Below are 15,635 nucleotides of genomic sequence, written 5' to 3'. Positions count from 1 at the left end.
GTTTTTTTTCTGAAGAAGGGTCTTGGCCTGAAATGTCAGCTTTCCTGCTCCTCTGGTGCTGCTTGGCCTGCTGTGTTCATCCAGTTCTATGCCTTGTTATCTCAGATTCTCCAGCATCTGCAGTTCCTACTATTTCTGAAACAACCTTTCCCAGTCTAACCCAGTTAGGTCTGCACTCATTCCTATGTAATACCTTTATTTAAGGTTGGCACAGTTGTTTCTGGCCCACATTACTCCCTCTCAAACTGAACAGTCGCTGTTTTCTAGGGGATATTTTGCCCTGAGATCATTTAATAAGCCTGTCTTATTGCACATCATCAGATCAAAAACTGTCTGATCCCTAAGTGAATGCACAATATATTGTTCAAGGAAATTGTTCTGAATACTCTATGAATTCTTCCACATGGCTACCTCTACCAATCTGACTTTCCCAATCTACATGAAGATTAAAGTCACCCATGATTAACATGTGCTTTACTTGTAACATGCCCTCATTATCTTTTGATTTATTCAGTCTTACTTCATAACTAGTTAGGGGGATTAAAGACTAGCCCTACCAGCATCATCATTTTGTTATTTCTTATCTTCACTCATATAGATTTTACATCTTCCAATCTAAGAACTTGGTATCATACTTATTTCATTCCACACCAACAAAGCTATCCCACCTTCCTTCCCTTCCTGCCTATCCTTTCAAAAAGTCCCATAACCCCTCAGTATTTAGTTCCCAGCTTTGATCTTCTTGTAATCATATCACCAGAAGATCACACCCATTAACCAGTTATTATGTTCTAAATACTACTATAGAATAAAATCCCTACAATGTGCTAACAGGCCATTCAGCCCAACAAGCACACACAGGCCCTCCGAACAGCATCCCACCCAGACCATCCCTCTACCTTATCCCAGTAATCCTGCATTTCCCATGGCTAATGCACCTAACCTACACAACTGTGAACACTATGGGCAATTTAGTAAGGCCAAACCACCTAACTTGCACTGCGGGAGGAAACCAGAGCACCCAGCAGAAGCCCAAGCAGATACGGGGAGAACATGCAAACTCCATGCACAGTCATCCGATGGTGGAATTGAACCCAGGTGCCTGGCACTGTGAGGCAGCCGTGCTAACCACTGGGCCACTGTGCCACCCTAAACGTATTCAAGCAAACAGCCATTAATTTTGCCTTTTCACCATTTCTTCATCCTTTGACTCCATTTACTGCAGTTTTTCGAAGTTTGTACATTCTTCCCTTCCGCACTGGGTATTGTTATCCAAATCACTGCTTTGTAATGATGCCATTTCCTTCTACTTTATAATCTGACATTTCCCCACTGTTAAACCCTCCCATCTGCCCACCTCTAATTAGTTTAAAGCCCTCTCTATTAGTCTCAGCACAGTTAAAGTGAAGCCCATCCCACTAGAACCAAACCCTTCTACACCAATACTGGTTCTAATGTCCATGAACTGAATCCCATTCTACCCACACCAAATTTTGAGCCACACCTAAGTCACTCTTTGACTTTATTTGTCCTATGCCAGTCTGCCTGTGGTAATCCAGAGATTACTACTTGGAAATTTTGCTTTTCAATTTAAACATTCAATTTAACTGTTAAAAGCTTTTCAGCAGAATTTCCTTTCTAGTAATGTCAATGTAACTTGTACCAACATCAATGACAACAACTGGATCCCTCCTCTTCCACTAAGTTCTTCTCTGGTCCTGAGAACTATCCTTAACCCTGGCAACACAGCCTTGGGCATTCCCACTCTCAGCTACAGAGATCAGTATCTATCCCCCTAATTATACTGTCCCTTACCATTACTAAATTCCTATTTTCTCCCCCAAATTGAATGGCTCCTTCCAACATGGTGTCATGGTCAGTTTGCTCATTCTCCCTGCAGTCCCCACTCTCACCCACAACTCAAAGAACTTTGCAATAGTTGGACAACTGCAGGGGCAAAGGCTCCTCAAATGCAACCCTCTGGATTCTTGTACCTGCCTCATTTGCAGTCACACCTTCCTATCCCTGATCACAGGCCAAATTTGAATTACCCAGTCTGAAGAGTGTTAACACCTCCTGGAGCAAAGTGTCCAGGCAGTGCCCTTCCCCAGTGTACTGTAGTGTCTGAAACTCCGACTCTGGCTCCTCAACTTGAATCTGAAGTTCTTCGAACTGCAAACACTTCAGATTTGTTCACTCTAGATCACCTTGGAATCCAGCAGCAACACGCTACCCATCCTATCACTATCAAGTTGATTTAATTTATAAATGAAGCACCTAGATTCCCTGCTCTTTACAGTTTATTATAATGATTTAATAAAACAATCACCAGTATCAACCTTATATGAAAATCAGCTTTTTTCCAAAAAAAAAAAGAGAACACCACTGGAGACCTAAACATAAGCTGAAGACCGTACTTTTACTTTCATAATCAAAAATATTCATCAATCCTACTCAACAGCATTTTTTCCTTGCACTTGTATCACACTGCGGTTCATGATGCCAGTCCACTGTTGCTGGTCTCATGTACGTAGGCCTCTTGATCAATATCTTTCATTCTCTCCCATTCACTCTCATTCTGGAGTGTTTACAGCTTATAGTAAACGTTAGTCAAATCCTGATCAACTTTGCACTGAATTTCCACTTGAACCAAATTTCTAATTCACTCACTCAGCAAAAGTCTCCTTCACATGGGTCCTTACCGACCGTGTTGTTCAAAAAATCCCTTTCTTATATGGATCTGTTCCACAATGAATTTATCATTGTGCTCAATGCATACCAAAATGCCCTGCATGTCCTCATAGTTCTTTCTTCCATCTTTGTCCTAGTTCTGCTTCTCATTCATTTTTTTTTAAAAATGTGTCATCAACAAATTGTACAGTTGTGGTAAAAACCAAAACTGTGATGCTGTAAATCAGGAACTGTGTTATGAGGAAGGGTCACTGGACCCGAAACGTTAACTCTGTTTTCTCCTTCACAGATGTTGCCAGAACTGCTGAGCTTTTCCAGCAACTCTGTTTTCAAACAGTTGTGGTTTTGTATTTAACCATTATTGCTCATCATATTATCAGAAGTAATACATGTGGCAAACATAGTGGCGATAACAGGTCAAGTCAACATTCATTCAACTGTCCTGAAGTGCATTCTCTGAATAACTCCGTCCTGAAGTTCTGCCCACTGTATGCTTCCAAGATAGCAAGTCCAAGACCAATGAGCCCCTGAAACTCCCTTTCTCAGGGATTTGCTTATTGAGCTAACAGTCAAACATTTTGCGGTTTCCTTTGTCCCGAGTCTCCCAGCAATTACCCACAGATTCATATTATATTACAGGAGATGAACATTTTGGTCGGTCATGTCTGTGTGACCTTTGCGCAAGAAATGTTCACATATATTCAAATGAAAGCAACAGAATTGTGGATTCTGGGGATCAGAAATAAAAACAAAAGTGCTAGGGAAACTCAGAAATAGGTCTAGTATAATCTGCTAGGAAAGAAACAGTTAATGTTTCAAGTTTAATTATTTTTTTCGGAACTCACACACACCCACACCCTTCTCCTGCACCAATTTCCTCTGCCTTTTGTCTGTCACCCTGGAAATTCTCTCTTCAGATAATTATCCCATTCCTTTTAAGGTTTTGATTGAACCTGTCTCACCATACTCCAAGCAGTGCATTCCAGGTGCAAAAACATATCTCATACAAATGTTTTTCATGCCACTGTTGTTTCCTTTGCAAGTAACCTTTAACTACTGTTTGCTGGTTCCTTACGCCATTGGGAATAGTTTCTCCACATCTAATCTTCCAGACCACCTCATCATTTTGAATATCTCTTTCAAATTTCCTCTAAGTTTCCCTTCCCCAAAGAGCACAGTCCCAATTTCTCTAATGTATCCAAGCAACTGAACTTCTTAGAATCTTTGCTGTACCCATTCCAATGCCATCACATCTTATCAGAAATATGGTCTCTATATTACTCCAGCTAAGATAAGACCTGTGTTTAAAGCAGATTTATCATATTCCTTGCTCAGTGCCTCTTATAGAAATATTAAATTCAGATATTAAAAAGTCACACCCATTCTAATAAAACCATAAAGTACTTCTCACCAACATCCAAGGTCAAAATGAAAAGTAATCGTTCCTGTTTTATTCTTAACACAACTTCTTTGTGGCAGTTCAACATAATCGAGTGGTTTGTTAAGCCATTTTAGGAGCCACTTAAGAATGATTATTCTGGATCAGGAGTCACATATTGGGCCAAATTGGATAAGGAGATATTTCCTTTCCTAAAAAGGGCATTCATTCCTAGACAACCACATGTGCAGGAAATGCTAATTGCTGCAGAAACTTAAACTTGTGGTTTCAGAGCTCAAGCATCAGCTGCAGTGTATCCACAAGGCTGAGAGCTATGCAAACAGCACCTTCAGAGAGGTGGTTACACCACAGCTGAAGGGTCTGGAGGCAGAAAGGGAAGAGGTCATTGATAAGCAGTCCAAGGGAAATAGGCAAGTAAGGTAGGAGTCCCCAGATTGGTTTTTTTTGAAAACTGATGAGGGTGCTGGTTCCTCAAGGCAGCACGGTCAGAGCTACATTCATGGCACCACAAGGAGCTCAGCTGTACAGGAGAGAAAGAAGAAAAAATTAAGTGCAATAGTAATAGGGGATTTGTTTGTTAGAGGAGCAGACAGGCATTTCTGTGGCTATAAATATGACTACAGGATGGTCCATGGCCTGTTTGGTGCAGGATCAAGGCTGTCACAGTGGCTACAGGCCATTTTTCTGGGGAAAAGAGTGATCAAAGAGAGGTTGTGGCTTATGTTGGTACCAGTGACTTAAGTAGGAAAGAAAATGTAGTCTTGTCATCAGAATTTAGGAAACTGGGTAGAAAATTAGCAAGCATGACCTCAAATGTCGTCAACTCCAGATTACTCTCACAATCACATACGACTGAGTGTAGAAATAAAAGGACAAGGCAGATGAACATGTAGCTGGAAACATGGTGCAGCAGGGAAGATTCCTGGGACAGGTTCTAAGGGAGAAGGTATCTGTAAGAAGCCAGACAGATTGCACCTATCATGCAGTTTTGTTCGTGCTGTTGGGAAGGCTTTAGAACAATTAGGCAGGTTTGTAGGAACCAAGCATATAGAAAAAAATACCAGTATTCGCAAAATAGTTGGAGCACTAACATACAGGACAGTGGGCTAACGGGTGAATTTGAAGGGAGAAAAAAAAAAAGAAGAGTTTAAATCAGGGTAATTGTGCACATATGTGAATACTTCAGTGCAGCAAATAAGATTGGGAAGCATAAATTGCCATGTGGAAATATGATGTTGCAGTAATAACAGACCTGGCTCAAGGAAAAGCAGGTCAGGATGGTAACTATCCCTACATACAAGGCATTCAGTAAAGAACATAGAACATAGAACAGTACAGGCCCTTCGGCCCATGATGTTGTGCTGAATTTTTACCCTAATCCTCAGGTCTATCTAACCTCCAACCCTTATACTGAAGGCTGAAGAGGAACAAAAGGAGGAGGGGTGGCAGTACGGTTAAGGACAGCATTGCAGTGCTGGAGAAAGAATATACCAGAATGTGTAATGACACAATCCATTTGGCTAGATCTAAAGAACAAAAAGACTGCAGTTACACTGATCGGTATAGCATATAGACCACCAACTAGTGGGAAGGATGCAAAGGAAAAAGTCTGCAGAAAAATTAGACAGAGATCACAACACAACAGAGTACTTCAATTACCCAAATTCTGGTGGCGTAAGCGGCAAGTATGCCTAGATTGTGTTCGGGAGAGTTTCCAACAGTAGTATATCTCCAGTCCAACAAGGAAGGATACACTGTTAAGTCTAGTTCTTGGAAATTAGGTGTGCCAAGTAGATTACGTGGGGAAACAATTAGGAGTTAGTGGTTGTGCGGTTTAGGAGTTTAGTGGAGATTGACATTAGTCAATTCAGAATTAGAAAAAACAATTGACAGAGAGCAGACTTCAATGGACAAGAATGGAGCTGGGCTGGGTGGACTGGAACAAAAGGTTGGCAGGAAAATACAGTAACGAAGCAATGTGCTACATTTAAAAAGAGATGGTTTGGGTGCCGTCAAGGTTTATTCCCTCAAAAGAAAACGGTAGCACAAACAAATCCAAAGCTCCATGGACAATAGTGGAGATAGAAAATAAGATAAATAAGAAAAAGTGTGCTTATAAGGTAGCAAATAGAATGGAGAACCAATAGGAATACAGAAAGTTCAGAGAGGAAGTGAAAATGAATATTTGAGTTTCAAAGCAGGATCATAAGAAAATAGTGGCATAAGGAGAATCCCAAAGATTTCTATAGGCATATAACACACAAAAGAGTGGTGAAGGGTGAAGTGCAGATTGGGGAACACAAAGATATGAAAATGGAGGTAGAGGGGCAAGGCTGTGATATTAAATGAACACTTTGCATCTGTCTTTACCAAGGAGATAAATCCTACTCAGGCCATGTGACTAAGAAGGAAACTCTGCCAGTAGAAGGGTTCAAAACTGATGAGGAAGAACTGTTGGGTAGAGTGGCGACAACCGTTGATAAGGCATCAGGACTGGATGAGCTGCATCCAAAGATACTGAAGGAAGTGAGAGTGGAAATTTCAGGAGCACCGACCTTAATCTTTCTGTCTTCCTTGGACTCCACAGAATGGTGAATATCAAGCCCTTGTTCAAAAAGGTTTTAAGGATAAGGTCAGTACTTACAGAGCAGTCATTTTAACTTCAGTTGGTAGGAAAGCTTCTTAAAAAATAGTTATTCAGAATAAAATTAGTAGACACGTGCAAAAAGAAAAAACTGAATAAAGGGGATTCTAAACGGGAAATCACATTTAACTAACAGTTGTTTTTGAAGAGTTAACAGAAAGGATCAGTAAAAGGTCATGTTGTTGATGTCGTATACTGGATTTTCAGAAGGCATTCAATACACAGACCCACACTATGAACCTGAGAGAAAAGTTATAGTACATGGAATAAAAAGGAACAGTCACAACATGAATACAAAATTAGCTGAGTGTAGGGAAAAAGAAGTAGTCGTCAATTATTCAAGGAGGGTGGGTTCAAGTGGGATGCTTTTCTAGGTGTTGTGCCTAAATGGTCTCTATCTGCACCATAGGGATTCTACAAATTGTAAACTGTGACGAGGACAATGTAGAAGTTCAAACGACAGAAAAATTGGTGCAGTGAACAGATAGGTGGCAGATGAAGTTCAATGCAGAGAAACGGGAGGTGATGCATTGTGGTAGGAAGAACATGAACAGATAATAAAATATGGGGTACAAATTCTGAAGGAAATTCAGGAGCAGTGGGAGTGGGTGTATATGTGCACAGAACGTGGCAGGACAGGTAGAACGAGCAGTTGATAAAGCAGACAGTATCTTCTGCTTTATTAACAGTGCTAAAGAGCAAGGAAGCAATACTGAACTTGTATAAGTGCTCAGGTCAGTGAGCACCGCGTAAGAGGAAGCATATAAATGCAAAAGAGATTTACAAGAATGATTCCAAGAATGAAAAACTTCAGTTATAAAGCTAGATTGGAGAGTTTGGGATTGTTGTCCTTGGAGAGGAGATCTGATAGCCTCCTCATGATTTTAGAAGCTTCTATGATGGAATAGATAAGAAGAAATATCTACCTCATAAAATTATCAACAATGAAAGGGGTAGTAGGAACTGCAGATGCTGGAGAATCTGAGATAACAAGGTGTAGAGCTGGATGAGCACAGCAGGCCAAGCAGCATCAGAGGAGCAGGAAAGCTGACGTTTCGGGCCTAGACCCTTCTTCAGAAAGAATGAAGAAGGGTCTAGGCTCAAAATGTCAGCTTTCCTGCTCGGCCTGCTGTGTTCATCCAGCTCTACACCTTGTTATCTAACAATGAAAGGGCACAGATTTAAGATGATTTGCAAAAGAAACAAATATGATGTAACAAAAACACCTTCACACATTAGGTGGCTCAGATCTGGAGTACACTGCCTGAAACTATGGTGGAAGGAGGTTCAATTGATGCAAGATGACAATAGATGATTACTTAAATAGAAGCAACATGCAAAGGTATGGGGAAAAGGCAGGAGAATGGCACTTAATTGAATGCTCATTTGGAGATCTAGTGTAGACACAACCCGGCGAAAGGCTCTTCCTATGCCGTAGCATTTCTATGAAGTGGATTTCTGTCATGGTAACCATAATCTAGACTATAAAGTTACTTTAATTTAGTTAGTTTATATTTAATACTGAATTTAAATTCAAAAACTATTTGAACTGACAATTTTTGCCTAATACTTAGGCCTCTCAATTGTCAGTTCAGAAACATAGCATTAAAAGAACAGGCTACCTCAAGAATTTACTCTCATGATCTAATTGCCATTACAAAAACAGCTGCCAAATGACCAAGATTGGTGTGAGTAAGAAGGCTCTCTGCCAGCAAGTTTTATTTAAGGCAAAGTTGCATGATTATTTAAGTAATTTGTGCTGTAAATGATGTACAGCAGTGATGTCTATACACCCTGCATTACGTTTCTATTACTCAGTGTGTGTATTTACATTATGTAGACCACTTGATCAACCAGAATATTTGATCAACTTGCATACCCCTGTCCCACAGATGGCAGTTAACAACCCATTTAAAGCTATCACACCACACTTCCTTTCCGCACCAAAATCCTGGAATAGGTTGTTCCACTCCCCCCACCTTCTAAATCTGATCCCATTTGACTCCATTATCTTCCAAGAATCATTGGATAAGGGAAACATCTCAAAGGATTGGAGAACTGCCAATGTAACACCCTTATTCAAAAAAGTGAGACAAAAAAAAAGTAACCATAGACCAGTTAGCTCAACATGGGTCAGAGTCTATTATAAAGGAAGTAATAGCAATGCATTTAGAAATACATAAAGCCATGCAAAGGCAGCATGGCTTCATAAAGGGGAAATCATGTCTGACAAATTTATTCAAATTCTTTGAGGAGACTAACAAGCAGGATAGTTAAAGGGGAACAGCAGATGTAAAATATTTGAATTTCCAGAAGATGTTTCATATGGTACCACACATTAGGCTAGATAGCTATGAGCCAGTGGTGTTGGAGGCAGCTTATTTAACAGATACAAAACCAAAGTTGCTGAAAAGCTCAGCAGGTCTGGCAGCATTTGTGAAGGAAAAAACAGAGTTAACGTTTCGGGTCCGATGACCCTTCTGAGAAAGGGTCACCAGACCTGAAACGTTAACTCTGTTTTTTTCCATCACAAATGCTGCCAGACCTGCTGAGCTTTTCCAGCAACTTTGTTTTTGTTCCTGATTTACAGCATCTGCAGTTCTTTCGGTTTTTATTTAACGCATAGATGATTGGCTAACCAATGGAAAACAGAGTTGGGACTGGGAGCATTTTCAGAACACAACCTCTAATTAGTGTGGTCTTTACAAAGTTCAGTGTTGGGACCACAATTATTTACAAAATATATTAATGTGGTGGATGACACAAGTGAACATACTTTTTCTGAAGAAGGGTCTAGACCCGAAACGTCAGCTTTCCTGCTCCTCTGATGCTGCTTGGCCTGCTGTGTTCATCCAGCTCTACACCTTGTTATCTCAGATTCTCCAGCATCTGTAATTCCTACTATCTCTGAACATACTATATCCAAGTTTGCAGATAGCACAAAAATAGGTGGGAAGTCAAGTGGTGAGGATAAAACATTATCTTTGGAGGGATGTAAAGATGTTAAGTAAGTGGGCAAAAATTTTGTAGTTGGAATAAAATGTGGAAAAACGTGAGATCTTACACTTTGGCATGCAGGAATAGAAGAACTGAATATTATGGAAATGGAGAAAAACTGTAGAAAGCTGCAGCAGAGGGATTTTGGAGTCCTCATCCATAAATCACAAAAATGCTAACATATAAGCGCAGCAGGTAATAGGGGAAGCAAATGGACAACTGGAGTTTACTTCAAAGGGAATGGAGTATAATAATAGGAAAGTCTTGCTAAAACAATAGGAAACCCTAGTCAGACCACACCTGCAAAACTATGAAGTCCAGAAAAATCCAGAGAAGGTTCACGAGGTGATTCAAGGTAGGGAGGAATTTTCTTACGGGTAGGTTGGGCTTGTACTCTCTGGAGTTTAGAAGAATGAAAGGCAACCTTACTGAAACACACAAAATTCTTAGCAGGCTTCAGCATGGATATGGAGAAGTTGCTTTTGCTTTTGGGAAAGTCTAGGATCGGAGGCTATAATCTCAGAGTAGGGATCACCAACTTGATACAGATGATGAATTTTATTCACTCACAGGATAGTCAATGCGTAAATTTTTTTACCGTGGAGCACTTTCGAGGCAGAATTGTTATGTATATTCAAAGCTGAAATAGACAGAGTTTTAATCAGGAAGGGAATCAAGGATTGTGGGGACAAGGCAAGAAGGTGGAGTTGAGAATTATCAGATCAGCCATGATCTCACTGAATGTTACAGCAGACTTGAGGGGTCAACTGGTCTATTTATACTCCTACATCTTATGGTCTTAAAGAACTTTGCGCACAAATTTCTCCGAACAAGTTTCGACCCCACTACATTCAAAAACAGCTCTTATCAAAATTACAAATGTGACTGTCACAAAGGTAAACTATTCCACGTCATCTATCTCAACCTGTCTGCACCCTTGACTACCCCACTCTCATCTAATGTATCATCATTATCATACACTTGGTTGGGATTACCTCACCATGTTCCGCATTCTTATCCAATTGTAACGGTGCTTTATTTGCAATGGTTTCTCTTTCTGCCCATGCACCAACACCTCAGATACTCCCCAAGAATATAGAATGGTCATCTCCTATATTTTATCTACATGCTGTTCTTGGCCAACTCAATTGCACAGCATGTGTTTTTACAGGTACACTTACAACACTCCATTTTACCTCAGCACCATCCTTCTCAAATTCTCCATTATTGCTAAATTATCAGACTGCTTAACAGACATCAGGACAATATGTGCAAAAATTTCCTCCAGTTAAACATTGGAACAACAAAGCCAGTGTCTCTGGACTATGTCCCCAGCTACAAACTCCAGTCCCCTCTCTGTCAGTCTAGACTGTTTGAAACTTTGTTGTCATAAATTACGCCAAAAGAGCTCAACCCTCAAACTTACATAATCACTAAGACTGCCCTTTATCACCTCTATAAAATTTACAATTCATTTGGTTTTGCCTCAACACATTTGCTGAAATCCTTATTCATGCTTGTGTTATCTTTGACCTGACCACTGCAATGCAGTTTTGGCTGGCCTCCCCCATTCTAGCCTCCATCAAACAGAGGTAAAATTCATCATCTGTATCAAGTTGGTGATCCCTACTCTGAGAGTATAGCCTCCAATCCTAGACAAAACACTGCTGGCCTGGGTTCCTACTTGCTCCAAAAAACCTTTTCACCCATTAACCATGCTCCTAACCTGTCTTGAAAAATTCTCAACTTTGATTTTGAATTTCTATTCAGACTCTTGTAATGTCTTCCAACCCCACAATTTTCTAAGATGTGTCCTAATTCTGGCCTCTTAATGGAGCATCCCAGATCTTAATTTTTCCACCAATGGTGGCCATGCTTACAGCTGTGAAGACCCTAAGCTGTGGAATCCCTTACATCAACTTCTCCATCTTCTTTTAAGACACTACTAATGACCTAGTTCTTTAGCCAAGATTCTTCAGACACCACCACATTACGTAGTTTCACGTCAAATTTTGCTTTGTAATATTTCTGCAAAATGCTATGCTTATTAAGGTTTGTTATATTAAGTGCACTGTATAAATTAAATACAAGTTGTTTTTTTAAAAATATTGTTTCACATATGCATCCATGAGACACGTTGAAGCACAACCTTTGTGTGGCAGACTAAAGTATAACTACTTCCTCTGATGAATGTAATTTTGGTTACCAGTAAAAAGCACTGTTGAATGAAAATTAACTGCCATTATGTGAAATAGATAAATATAATTTAGCCAAGACTAGAAATAAACAAAATATTTAGAATCAATAATCCCTGTAGTGGTAATTATGGTGTTCATGAAAATGTGCAGTGTAAAATAAAATTACATTTAAGATCTATCACATTGTTATTAATGAAAATATAATTCAAACACTTTTTAGGATAAGGAAGGAAGAATGTCAATGTTCTGGGTTTATAAAACTTGAGAAAGACCACACCCTGGTTGAAAGGCTCAAAAACATACCCTTAACGCTACCTCATACTGCCAACTCAATTTGTAAACATTTACACTGTAGCAGAAATGACAGCTTCCTGCACACGCATTTCCAAAGCAGGCATAGCAATTGCAATCCTTTGGAAATCAGTGCCTTCATAATTGACAAACACATTGTGGAAAAGATAACTAATGATCTTCAGGGAAAGTTGCACAATCACATCTGCTCCTTGAATTAGGCAGTTATAAAACTTTCTTCCATTAATATGTATTTGAGAATATCTAAAATTACATTTTGCTTGATATTTATTTCCAACACATCATTAGCAAGACTTGAATTCAATGATTATTACCTCAAAAGTCCATTAGTTCATGCTAATCTACAAAGCTATAACTGAATATTTGGACTTCAATTTTCCTTTACAAACAGATCAGACACTAATCTTAACGATTCTGTTATACAAAATATTTGTAATGTATGCATTTACATTATTACTGTCCATAATTCTTCATGCCTTGCTTTGGCTTCAAGACTGATGCAAAATTGAAATAGTTAAAAAGACTTACATCAATAAACCTGCACTAAAAGCAAAATATTGCTGATGCTGAAAATTTGAAATTAAAAACTGAAAATTTTGGAGAAACTCAGCGGAGTATGGCAGTATCTGTGGAGAGAGAAACAGCGTTAACATTGAGTCTAATTAGACTCATTCTCCACACAAAATTGAACACGGTTAGAAAAACAATAACTGCAAAGTGAACCTGCAATATACTAAATACTACCAGTAGTCTAAAAAAAACAATAATCTGTGGCTCATCCTCAACAGTTTGTGTTTATTACCTCTACTCTCAAATTCCTCAAAAAACAACAGTTAAAAAAATGATTACCTGGGTCTCCATGGAAACTGTCCTCTTCAGTACTCCTGTGGGCAAGATCAGCTTCAGTTGCCCAAATTTGTCCCGGCTTCCTGAGACCAACTACCATTGCTTCCTGTACAGTAACTTGGTGTTTGTGCCTCTTTTGTGACTGTGGGGTGGGTGGACTGCTACTATCAAAAGATTGTTGTGAGTTTTGAGAGGGAGACCGGCTTTTTTCCCGAAAAGTATGATAGGTGGTGGGGCTGGGAGAAACATGACTCGACTGGCCAGAAGAAAAATCGTCTTCACTTGAAGTTAAATTTTCATTCGAACTGCAGTCTGGAGTATATCCTCCACCAACATCATCAGCACCAGGCGAATAGGACCTCCGAGGCCATGTTAGATGTTTCTCATGATCTGTAGTGCTCTGAAGTTTTCCACAGTCTCTCAAGCCAACACTGGGTTTACTATTACTATCTTGTATCATTCCACCAATATAAACACTTTCATATGGCTGAAATTCTTGCTGCCAAGGTTCCTTGTCAGGTTTGCTTCCATTGGCAGTGGCACGGATGAGATTATCCTTCAAGAATCTAGGATTCAGATCTATGTCATCATACTCCGGGTCATACCCAGAGCTGCTGTCTGTTGACCTACCTCTGTATGTGTGTTTGCGGTAGTCCACTGATCCCACAGTACTAGGGAAAGAGTGCAATGACCTCTTCCGCTCCATCTGCATGGCCTGACTCCCAATTGTACTGATCTTGTCAGATACCTCCTTGTCATTGACTTTCACCAATCCTTTCTCATGGTGGTACTCTACATTGACATACAGAGGTTTGTCCACACCTTTGCCATCCCCAGAGTGTGAATTGGTTCTCTTAATTTTCTCGAAATTGGACCTCAATGCAGCCACACTTGTGCCAGCTCCAGCTTTATCTTTTTTCTCAATCTGTTCACAATCTTGGCTGAAACCTCGCCCCGCGTCCCTCTCTGGCGTTGCTACCGCCCTCCTCGTTAAGGATGACCTCTGCCTGGTTGGTGAGCTTTCTATCTCACCCCTGGTGTCCATCATCCCTTCAACGCCTTCGGTCTGCCTCTTTGAATTGTCCTCTCCGGGGTGATACATAGTTTCTTCCCCTTCCCTGGCGGGAGGATGATGATGCAAAGAGTCCTGAGGCATCTCATCGTCTTGTTCCATTAGGACCGTGGACTTTCTGAAACCCCATCTTTGCTTGTCATAGCTCTTCTTCTCTTTGGCCAGCAGCGTCTGGAGGTAAATCATGCGAAACCGCTCCTTGTTTACCTCCAGCTCCAGTTTCCGAATGCTGCATTTACAGCTCTCTAGCTCTTGCTCAATGTCGCCGACGCTCTTCAGCTCCATCTTGGGCGGCTCAGAGTCGGGGAACTGAGCCTTCCAGGCTTCCACGAATCCCACCGGCTCCACCATTTTCATCGCAAGGGATCGGACAAACAACAACAGCAAAGGCGGCTCATCCACGCCGGAAACAATGACAGCCAAAACCAGGCAGACTACCTCCCGCCCTAGCCCACTCCACTCCGGGCTAACGCGCGCTACCGGTCACCGTTACCATCGACGGTTCGCGGTCGCTCGCGCCACACCTCACACCCATGCTCCTCACAGGACGAACAAAGCGCCGCCCCCACCCTCTCGCTCGAGCCCGGCGGAAAGGCGAGCTCAGACACTGTGATCGACGTGGCAAACAACCAATAATCATTCCTGTACCCTTCCCCGCTGACACCCCCACCCCATCCTCCTTTAAAATGAGCTGCGCCTGGGGCCATAGCCCAGGATGAGTGTTGTTTTTCACACAGTTGTAAGTCGTCTGCTTTCAATTTTTTTGAACATGTCTGCTCTTGGCGACATTTGCCCCCGGTAAGGTAGAAGTTTATGAACCATTCTTCACGTGTGAATCTGCCCGCTACCTCAGGCATCACGGCTGCCCCCAAACGTGTGTTCTTATTGTAAGACTTGCATTTATATAGCCCCATTCACAACCTCAGGGTGCACTTCAAAACCCGTGATGTACTTTGAAAGCGTAGTGACTTGTTATAGTGTACAAAACAGTATAATTTGCAAGCATCAACTCCCACGGCCCCTGCTCTTCCTCAAATTATGTGGTTAATGGCAGAATTTAACATTTCAATCAAAAGATAGCGCCTGCAACGATACGGCGCTCAGTGTCAGCTACACTATATATTCTGAGTTTTTGGAATATAGTCGAACCGACAACTTTCCGTCACGTCCAAGAGCAGCGAGATCTACCAACTGAGCCAAGATCAATACTAAATATTTTTAAAAACCGAAAGAACTGCGGATGCTGTAAATGAGGAACAAAAGCAAAGTTGCTGGAAAAGCTCAGCAGGTCTGGCAGCAATCTGTGAAGGAAAAACAGAGTTAACGTTTCGGGTCCGGTGACCCTTCCTCAGAACTCAAAATATTTTTAAATTGAAATTTATCACGTTACAGCAAACGTTTTACCCGAAGTTTTAGTTTGGTGTTAAATACCTAAGTTTTGGGAATTACAAGTGTGTTTATGCAGTCTGTTTGTTT

General features: G+C 40.8%; 1 protein-coding gene across 2 annotated transcripts in view; it reads right to left on the bottom strand.

Annotated features, from left to right (window-relative positions):
• Positions 1-14,710, bottom strand: part of si:dkey-91m11.5 (PH_BCR_vertebrate and RhoGAP_Bcr domain-containing protein) — a 422,142-nt gene extending 407,432 nt beyond the window's left edge. For both annotated transcript variants that reach the window (XM_048611239.1, XM_048611240.1), the window contains exon 1: positions 13,091-14,710. In XM_048611239.1, coding sequence (XP_048467196.1) covers positions 13,091-14,516 — 1,426 coding nt within the window. In that variant the 5' untranslated portion in view covers positions 14,517-14,710. The remainder of the gene's footprint in view (positions 1-13,090) is intronic.
• Between the last annotated feature and the right edge of the window lie 925 nt (positions 14,711-15,635).

Source organism: Rhincodon typus, chromosome 24 (assembly GCF_021869965.1).
Source record: "Rhincodon typus isolate 14 chromosome 24, sRhiTyp1.1, whole genome shotgun sequence".
Taxonomy (NCBI): Eukaryota; Metazoa; Chordata; class Chondrichthyes; order Orectolobiformes; family Rhincodontidae; genus Rhincodon; species Rhincodon typus.
This window is presented reverse-complemented; position numbering and strand designations above follow the sequence as displayed.